This window comes from Prunus avium, chromosome 6 (genome assembly GCF_965620075.1).
Source record: "Prunus avium chromosome 6, drPruAviu1.hap1.1, whole genome shotgun sequence".
NCBI lineage: Eukaryota > Viridiplantae > Streptophyta > Magnoliopsida > Rosales > Rosaceae > Prunus > Prunus avium.
The window spans coordinates 29,368,486-29,379,052 of NC_142289.1; the positions used below are offsets into that span (position 1 = coordinate 29,368,486).

The 10,567-nt window shown below is 36.0% G+C and overlaps 2 protein-coding genes across 2 annotated transcripts; both read right to left on the bottom strand.

Annotated features, from left to right (window-relative positions):
- Window positions 1-536: 536 nt before the first annotated feature.
- On the bottom strand, window positions 537-4,683 carry LOC110746147 (histidine-containing phosphotransfer protein 1-like). Its single transcript, XM_021946364.2, has 6 exons — window positions 4,297-4,683; window positions 3,570-3,697; window positions 3,400-3,468; window positions 1,905-1,976; window positions 1,163-1,235; window positions 537-786 (listed from the first exon to the last, which is right to left on the bottom strand). The coding sequence occupies exons 1-6, from the start codon at window positions 4,357-4,359 to the stop codon at window positions 739-741; spliced, it is 453 nt and encodes a 150-aa protein (XP_021802056.1). The 5' UTR covers window positions 4,360-4,683; the 3' UTR covers window positions 537-738.
- An 834-nt stretch (window positions 4,684-5,517) lies between these two features.
- Window positions 5,518-9,260, bottom strand: LOC110746146 (histidine-containing phosphotransfer protein 2-like). Its single transcript, XM_021946363.2, has 6 exons — window positions 8,954-9,260; window positions 8,300-8,427; window positions 8,136-8,204; window positions 6,664-6,735; window positions 5,941-6,013; window positions 5,518-5,798 (listed from the first exon to the last, which is right to left on the bottom strand). Exons 1-6 carry the CDS (start codon window positions 9,011-9,013, stop codon window positions 5,757-5,759), a joined length of 444 nt encoding a protein of 147 aa, XP_021802055.2. The 5' UTR covers window positions 9,014-9,260; the 3' UTR covers window positions 5,518-5,756.
- Window positions 9,261-10,567: the final 1,307 nt, after the last annotated feature.

The following is a 10,567-nucleotide window of genomic DNA, read 5'->3' on the forward strand; positions in this document are numbered from 1 at the left end:
AATTTACCAATTTGATCAAACGGTTAAGAGATAGGACCTCATCTAAGGGCCTTAGATAAGACCCTCACCGTAGAATGACTCGAGCCTAAACTAAGGGCTTCGTGTTGGGCTCGAATAACGTATCGCTATGAGCCTATAACTCAAGTAGTGATTAAAAGCATTTGTCCCTGCCTCTTAGATCTTAGGTTCGATTTCCCTCTCCTCTAATATTTTAAAAAGAAGATATTTGGATTTCATAAAAATATAAAGAAATATTTGAATGTTCGTTTGGAGGGAAGTTCCCACCAAAGTTTTCTCCTTTCGGGGTCTTTTTATAATTTCGATAGTGAAATCAGCTGATGATCCCTTTCATCGATAGTGAAAATGGGAGTAATAAAATCATCGTATACATTCAACACTCTTTTTCCCTTTATAAGATAATGACACAGCTTCTATCTCTGTCATGGTAAATACTAGAATTTTTGCTGTAAGGATTTTTTTTATCCACTAGCAGTCAAATGTATTTATAAGAGAGCAAACTTTAAGGCGATACCAAATGAACTAATGAAGTCCCAACTTTATATCACAACATAAAACAGACAGTCAGTCTCAACTATATTCGCTTCATACACCACAAAACTAGTCATAAACCGGTCTACAAAAGATACCAAGTTCCTGTAATAAACATTAGTATACAGCTACTATACCACATGATCTGATCCTCTGGAGAAAAGCTAGCAGACTGAACAAACGGCCTCTCTACTGACGGCACCTTCTGGGCTCAAACGCGCTAATTGCATGTTCCATCTGTAACCCATTATGTTTTCAGAATAGTTTTTGAGAAAGAAAAAAAAATGTTGGATAAAAATCTGCATACTAGAGCATTTCAAATGAAGGAAAATCACCACAGAAAGTGTTCTACTAATATAGGGTTTTTGTTCTAGAAATGATCAATCCATTTTTTTCCCTTCTGCAGTCAGTAGAACAACAAAAATATGGCATCTTCATAAGGTGTTAGAAAGTCCAAAACCTCGGTTATTCTTTTGTTAGCATGTACTCTTTATTGTTTAACATACATGACCTCTGTATACATCTATATATTTGCTACAGTATGTGAAAAAAGACAAAGAAACATATCTACAAAGTAAAGCTGAGAAAGATCAAAGTTCAGAATAAGTATTACCTGAAGAATTTGATTCAGATTCTCCCGCAAGACAAGATACTCGCGTCTGACCCTGTCAAAGCCTGAAAGGGACCTAAAAGCATAACATTTTCCAAAGAAAGAGTTTCAGTAAGAAAAGGGGCATTAGGACACAGCTAAAAATTCCTTGTCATGTGGAAACATGTGCATTGTCCCAACTAGCACTAATTCCAAGGTTGTTCAATGGTATTCTTTCTCTTCACCCAAATGTTTCTGTGATTGAATCTGTAAGTGTTAATACCTTAAGCCGTTAAGTATTTTGCAATGCTTCGTATAGGTAAGGCTATCTTTAAAACTTACTGTGACACATGCTAACGTCAGAGTTAGAATTTGAACCTAACCATATGTACAGAAGTCATAAACAAGGAATGATGTTCAAATTTTTGAGCAATTAATTTTATAATATCCTCATTTTTTCTGTTCTGTACCATATACCTAGAGCATAAATCAATTGGAATTGAAGACATGAAGAAGGCAAAAGGGAGAGAGCCTTTGATTGGATTGAAACCCTTGCTTATGTTCCTTTTGGCCTAACCTTTGTTAAAGAATTGCCTAAGAGATGAATCCCCTGAACTCTAAAGAAAGAAAGAACCTTCAAATTTTGGTGGTTGCAGAATTGTAAAATTAGCATATTTTCCTCAAATTTGATAATACATGTGGTGCTGTAAAATATATGCTTCATCGTTAAAGCCAGCTTGTTGAAGGTAAGAGGACAGTTTTGTACCTTTCTTTGGAATATGCTTCACTTGCATCTCGAAGCTCACAACAGGCATGGGCCATCCGGCAACCACCAACACTGCAATGCCAAATGCACTGAATGGTATCAATATTCTTTTACCAAAGTAAAAGGAAAAAACAGAGAAGCATCATTTGGGCTCATATAATATGCAATACACAACTTCAGAGGGATCAAAACTGAAAATCCATAACCAATAAATATAAGTAGTAAGTAAGCCTTGTGTAGTGTCTTTGGATGCAATTTATCTTTGTCAATAATAACCATTCAATAAAAGTATGTGTACACTGGTTAGCCCCAGGTTAGAAACAGACTAGGTGGGGTATAATCAATATGGCGTCACAATAAAAAGCATTTTGAAACTTGATACGCCACGCGCTAGCATTCGCGTGGCGTTGACTACTTAAGTACTAGATTTCTGAGTAAGCACTTGTTTCGAAAAAGCATTTTGAAACTGCATACGCCACGCGCTAGCATTCACGTGGTGTTGACTACTTCAGTACTAGATTTAAGTTAGCACTAGCTTCCAAAATGAATTTTGAAACTGCATACGCCACGCGCTAGCATATGCATGGCATTGACTACAGTACTAGTCTACTAGATTTCTTAGTTAGCACTTCCTTCCAACTTCTATGGATTAGATAATTATGTCTTCATAAATATCCAACAACTGGAAATGTTTTAAACAGTGATTGGTAACGATTAATTGCTTTCATTAATGATCCATTCCAAACGGGATCTCCATGCCATGTACATTAGCATCCAAAATGAAAGATTCCTTACCAATACCATCTTCTGAATGTTTTAAAAAGCAGAGCGAGTGAACATTCACATCTTCACTGTCGCTTCCGAGTTTTATTGGATAAGATATTTGTCGCTTGCATAAATAATCCAAAACATGGAAATATTTTTTTTTACTAATGATTGGCTATGATCAATTGCTTTAGTTAATGAGTGCTTACAATTGTGATCTACATGCCACGCACATTTAAGTCCAAACTGGAAAATTCCTAACCAACAGATATCTTCTGGATATCTTAAACATGCAACACGAGTGGCATCAGTATCTTCACTAGATTTTGTAGTTATATCACTTCCAAGTATATTTTGGATAAGATATGCACACTTGCATAAAGAACCAAATTCAGAGATCTCTCATTCTTACAATAGATTGTTTCATTTAATGATCACAAACATGAAGTATATATGTCCTGCAGATTTACATCCAAATTGGAAAATTCCTAACCAACAGTATCTTCTGAATGTTTTAAACATGCAAAGAGTCCTGCGCAAAGGGTTCAGACTTTCTTTTGGATATGTAATCAACATATCATGTCATACACAATAACTGCTTGATAAGAAAATTTTAGCAATGCTCCATATAGTAAATTTGCCAAACCACACAGATGCATCACAATCATAAAAAAATTCAGTGAATTGCATGTAAATGGGCAGAAACCTAAAAAGTAATAGGCAATATTACCTTGAGCTACTTCCTTTGAGCTGGAAGGCAATTTCTGTCACCCTAGAGTAGTTGATAAGAGGTGCACCCCTAAAATCGAATTCTCCAAAATCAGTCAGTAGAAATATACATATACATACATAATAACTATACTAAAAAAGGCAATTGCTTGAAATCATTGAAGGCATTACAGAGTTCTTAGAAGTTCTGCTATAGAACAGTCAGCATCACGAAGGAACATGGTTATTGCTTCCACAACTAAGCAAGGAGTGTCACTTTCTAACTCTTTCAGTTCTTCAAAGTGGAAGTCCAGTATTCCCTGCCAGAAACATGGTGATTAATTAGTCTCTAATTTATATGACCATTCTTTGTCTGTTAAAGAAAACCAGGCAACCCAAATATTAACCCTATGATAAAGGTTGAAAAATGATCTAAAACTGAACAGAGATTATCTTAAATTACAGAAACTGAATAAATTGGGGTATTCTTGGTGGCACAGAGATAAAAGTATATTTTGTTCCCTGGAAAGATATCATCTTTCTTAGCTGCAGAGTGCAGAAACAACATCATCGATATCATCTTACAAAAATTAGCAGAACCAACGCCGCCATTTTTGTTTTTCTTTCCCCCTCCCCTTCTTTATATTTCCTTCCTTTTTCACTATCCAAACTGATTGGGAGGACCAAATTCATCAGCATTACATGCCAATTAGAAACATATCTTCTTTCTGTGCTAGCAATACTCAGTGAAGAAAACCCAATTCCTTTTTACTTATCTTCCTCACAAACAAACTTATAAAACTCCTCAAATAAAACCAAAAACTAAATAAATAAAAAACCAAAACAATGATTGTATCGAAAAACAGAAAGAAGGAAGCAAAGCAAAGCAATCAAATGGGGGTGATGATGATGAGGTGACCTGCTCTCGCAAGGAGCGGATGAAGTTGTTGAGTTGTTGGGTGAGCAGAGTCGCTCCAGGCATTTTCTTTCTTCTCTGCAGGGATAAAATTGAGGAGGAGAGAGCTGCTACTGCGTCTCAGAAACCAAGCAAGGCCCCTCTCTCCTCTCTTCTGTCTCTCTCTGGGTTTTAATTAACGCGGAGGATGAAGAGAGGAGAGAGAGCCTTGTTTGTTCATAGAGTCACATAGGGTTTTAGTGAGAGAGGGAGGGTGGCATGATTGCCACCTGCATCATCATTTTCGCAAAATTCTAAACTGGCGGTTTCGTCCTGCTTTGGAAGTCTTACCTGCGCCTTCCGCTTCATTTGGAATCCCCATTACTCATTAGTCCTAGCGCTTACCAACGCCAACTGACTCGAGAGAGAGAGAGAGAGAGAGAGAGAGAGATACATTTTTATGTAGCTCACGCGCCCCCCAATTCAAGTGCAGGGGCCCACAACAAGGGTTTTCCTCAGGGGCCCACAATGGTCCCTAAATTTATACACAAATTCCATTTTGGTCCTCTAATAAAAACCGCAGCCGCAGCCTTGGTCTGCCCCCACCCCTTCTGTTTAGATAAAGGATTTGAAAATTACATAGAATTCTTAAATGACGAAATTTAGATCTCCATTTTTGGCAATTAATAATTTCAATGTTTGGTTTATGTATGTCGAATTTTGTAAATGACATAAATTATAGTGAAAACAAATTCCTGCTCAATTGGAATTGCGAAATGACAACTTTTTTTGTTGAAATTAAACTCGGGAATCTCGATCCCCAATTTCTATGATTTTTCCCGCACATCATTTAATAAGTTCAATGCCAAACAATGAAAATATCAATTTCTTCTCTTCAATTCCTGACTTTTAGGTACTTTCATAAGATACAAAGACTAGATTTTGTTGCTTTCTTTAAATTATCAGAAAAGTTGGAAGGGAAATTTTTTTTTTCTTTTTTTATAATCAAAGTTAAGAAGGGAAGGGAAGGGAAGGGAAGGGAAGGGGAGGGGATTACATTTCTACTTCTTCTGGTTACAAAAATGGTAGTCCTAGCTACTTTTGCATAATCCAAATATCTCATTCTAACTATATGACATCTCATTATTATTCTGTCTAGAACCAAAGTTGTCCCAGAAGCATTTCTCTTATCCAGTAGCAGTCTAATTTGTTCATAAGATAGCATACGTTAAAGACAACACCAAATTAAGTCCAAACTTGATTTCGAAACATTAAACAGACAAAAGCAGTCTCAGAGATAACAAGACACTGTGTTCACTTAACAGTACTAGTGAACTTATTGAAATACCAAATGCAACACTAAACAAGTCATGGACCGAACGAACCAGCTCAGCTGCAATAAACTTATTACATAGCCAATATAAGGAACCATCTGATCTTCTGGAGACAGCGTTCCTAGAAGGCCGAACGAACCAGCTCTTTACTCACGTCGCCTTTTGGGCATCAGCATTGATTGTGCGTTCCATCTATACTCCAGTATATTTCCCAAGTTTTTATTAGAAAAAAAAAAAACAGAAAGAGAAGTAAGAATATTAGAACATTTGCAACCGAGAAGAACCACCACAGAATGTGTTCACTAATATGGTATTTTCGTTCCAGAACATTTACCTGAAGAATGTGACTCAAACTTTCCCGCAAGACAAGATATTCACGTTTGACTGCGTCAAAGTCTGCAAGGCACCTAAAATTCATAGCATTTGGTTAAAAAGTGTTTGAAGTGGCTAAAATATTTTCTCTGATACACTATATACCTGTAGCCTTTTAGATCTATGATATTCAATACCCTATGTTCTAAATATATTGCAAAGCTATATAGGCAGTGTTATTAAGAACTCTTAACCTGGCACATGCTAGACCAGAGTTAAAATTTGAATCTAATCATCCTACCGTAAACATGGAATGATGTTCAACTTTTTTAGCATAGTTAGTTCTTATAAATAACCACTTCCTTTTCTATTATGTACCATTTACCTAGATCATCCCTCAAATGAATTCAAGATAATGTGATGTTTTGCGAAGAGAATGTTGAAGGGAGATATTCTTAAGCATTTAAAACCCCTGCTTATTTTTGCCAAAGAATTTTCTCCCACAGACTGCCTTATGTTTCCTCCACGACGATGAGGAGCTAAAAGATTCTATTGCTCTAGCATTATAATTCTGAAAATAAATCATTTGGAAGTTTACAGTTGTGGAATTGTGAAACTAACATGTTTTCCACAATATTGATAGCATAATGTATGCCATAAAATATATGAAATATACCTGACTGTATGATGTGGACACATGTTATTCCATTGTTAGCAGCTTGATGATGAGAGAAAAAATTATTACCTTTGTTTGTTTTTCGCATTACTTGCTTGTCGGAGCTCAACACAAGCAGTGGCCACCCGGCAACCACCAACACTGTAATTCCAAATGCAGCAAATGGATCATTATTCCCTTACCAGAGTAAAAGGGTGTACAAAGAAGCATATTTGCATCCTTCGAAGCTCATAAAGATACAAGATGCAGAAAAAGCTGAGCATTTGTAATAAAGAAATTATCTATAGATGGCAGTAATATTTTCTACAACAGGAAATAAACTCTACCCCCAGCAGCCTTTGCCTTTTCCTCTGTCACATTTAAAACTTGACTAGCAATTTTTCTCTTGTTAATTTTGCTGTTTAATTAAAGTTTGTGTACGCTTTTTGACACCCGATTAGAAACAGACTAAATGTGCAGTCTCAATAAAAGACATTTCAAGACTCAAAAATCGAAACTTGAATTCAACTATAGCTTGAAGGAAATAATTCCTCAAAGGCCCAAAATCATAAACTTATAGAAACACTAAGATATAGAATTTAAGAGTATTTTTTAGGTCAGTAATGAGATCCCTAGAATTATCTGTTGGCAATGAGCCAGCACTTTCAACATTCAATGTGATAGGTGCTACCATAGATTCAGGCAGGGCAGGGTCCAAGTGATTTTCCAGATAGAACATATGATGACAGGGAATTGGTTATTGAATGGAAGTAATGTACTGGATTAGACAGCAGAGTAGTGGCAACCGCCCTATTTCTCTGTTTGCACACTTTTTCCCCCAATTTACGGACAGGGTAGAAAGAGATGAGCAATGCCTAGGTTGTGACAATCTGATCTAAGCTTTTCATTTAGTTGGATGAATCCTATGAATCTGCATATGCCACACATGAGCGTGGATAAATCAAGTGAAACATCATCTGTCACGCAGTAGCATGGGCGTACCATTGACTTCTACATCATCTGTCACGCGTTAGCACCTTACTACTCAAATTTTTTTGGACATGCCTTCATAAAAAACCAAAAATGGAAAATCTTTTGACTAATTATTGCTTACTGTCGATTTTGTTTAGTTAATGATTGCTTACAACTTGATCTCCATACCATGTTCATTTACGTCCAAATCAAAAAATTCCTAGTCAACGCTATCTTCCAAATGTTTTAAACGCGTAGCGCGCGGCGCGTTAGTTAATGATTGCTTACAAATGTGATCTACATGTACTTTTACACCTGTTTTGGAACCAACAATACATCTTCTAAATGTTTAAACCTATGCAACAAATACTACACCCATACTTATAAGTCTACGTAAAATAAAATATCTAAAGAATTTCTTCTGGATATGTAACCAGAATCTCATGTCATGCAGAAAAATATCTTGGTAATAAAATCTTAGCAATGGTTGTTTGTTCCTTGATATTATTTTGGCCTTACCAGACATGCATAACAATCATAAAATATTTTGAGTGAGTTGTATGCAACCTAAACGTGATTGGCAATGTTACCTGGAGCCAATTCCCTTGAGCTTGTGGGCAAGATCTGCCACCTTAGGATAGTTGATATCACGTTCTCTCCTAAAATCAAATTCTCCAAAACCAGTCAATATATATGTAATAATAATTAATTAATACTAAAAAACCAATTACTTGAAAGCTCTGAAGAAAATTACAGATTTCTTGTGAGTTCTTCTATCCCAGCGTCGCCATCGCGAAGAACCAGGGTAATCACTTCCATAACCAGACCAGGAGTTTCATTTTCTAACTCTTTCATTTGATTAAAGCGGTGGTCCAAAATGCCCTGACAGAAACATGGTGATTAGTTAGTCTGCAATTTATGTGATCATTCTTTGTCGGTGAAGAAAAGAAAAAAAAGATACGACACCTAAACAGAGATTATCTGAAAATTTCATAATTAAAATCAGCTATATATAAGAAATTAGCATTTTTTCTGTTTATTTTGTGGCACAGAATATAAAGTTTATTTGTTCCTTGGCTCTTCTTTGTTTTATCTTTCCTCTCTAAACTAATCACATTCCTTTCCCATCAACCAAACAGATTTGTAACACTCGACCTTATCAGCATTACATGCCAATCAATCAAAAACATGTTCATTTTTTGCTAGGAGAGAATGAAGTCTACACTAGAGTTTAACCAAATAACCCCATTATTTCTAAATGAATCGTCTTTGAGAAATAAATATATATATATATAATCCAAATAGGAGCTTAAAAAGAAATTTAAAAAACAACCCAAATTAAACAAGCATATTGAAAAAAAGGGAGAAAAAAAGCAATAAATTAATTAAAGATGAAGTGAGTTCTCACCTGCTCACGCAAGGAGCTGATGAAGCTCTTGAGCTGCTGCTCCAGTCTTGTCCCAGACATTTCTTCCTTCCCAGAGAGAGAGAGATAGCGATGAAGTGGAGTGTCTGAGAAACCAAAGGCTAATCTGCTCTGGCTTTATAGAAACTCTGGTCTGACTGAGAGTGAGTTTTGAGTGTTGGTTTGCATGTAAACTTGTTTATGAGTGCAGACTGCAGAGTGGGAAGAGAGAGAGAGAGAGAGAGAGATTTGTTGGTTCATAGGGTTTTTAGTGGAGAGGGTGGCATGGTATTCATGATTGCCAACTCAACTCCATCATATTTTCACAACAATCTAAACTGGCGGTTTCCTTCTCCTGCTTTGGCAGTGTTGCCTTACCTGCACCTTTTGCTTCATCCCATTAACTCCTCCTACATGCACCTTTTCCGCTTATGTAAGACAGTTCTGCTGTGACAGATTGATGTTGCCCACCCGCGCCTATGAAGCATACTTGCAACACGCGCTGTTCCAACCCAAGGCCAATGTCAAGGGATTTTTCTTTTAATCAATTTTGTTTTTTTTTATCTCTCTTTCCGATTCTACCCTTACCCTACCTTAATTTCTTTTTACTTCAGTTTTATATTATTTCTTTTTCTTTATATTTAATTTCCAACTTGTAATCCATTTTTAGTATTTTTTTTTTTCCTTTAATCAAGTAAGAAATAATTAACACAACATATTTGTCTAATCAAAATTATATGATCCACCTGCTGCAAAAACTCATGCCCGGGAATAAACCTTTCAGCCATAGTTTTTTTTAATATATATTTAAAGTAAACAAATTTTAAGGAAAAAGACAATAAAATACAGAGATGGCCAAGGTGGTAGGCTCCTCCAAGGGGTCGCACCAACAGCTCACCACTACATCTACAGCCATTTCCATGGCTTCCAAGACCCCATGGTGGCTCCGTCACTACCCATTACCCAACAAAGATACTTACCTAGAAACAAAAACAAAACATGATCATAAACTCTCAAGAATTTTCCCATTCTTGTATTGACAACCCAAAGTTCCACTCCTACCTAGAAAAATGCCTATTAAGCATAATATCTTAGTAAGAAACACTGCTAATAATTGATAATGTTATATTAAGTAAGAAATTAAACGTACCATGCATTATATCTTGAGAATTAGAATGATTACTAAACTTTGTCATTCCACTCAAATCACTATTGCCCACCATGTCTAAAGAAAAAGAAATAATATAAAAATGAAGTAAAAAGAAATTAATGTAAGGTAAGAGTAGAATAGGAAAGAGAAAGAACAAAAAAAACAAAAATTGATCAAAAAGTATTAAAAAGCAAAAGGGGGTGTATGTGGAGAAAATGGGAGTGGGAAAATCAGCTCCCCTTGTATATTACGAGGATAGTATTGTTTTACTATTCTCAACCAATCACATTTTGCCACGTGTGATAAGAATTCCACATGACGGAGCGTGATTGGATGGAGATAGCATCAATTAAGTTAAATATATCATGCGTGATCTTGCAACTCCACTACCTTAGATATATATTGGTTTTTATTTTTATATACAAGCGATATTAGGGGAGGAGAATTTGAACACAGAATCTCGAGTG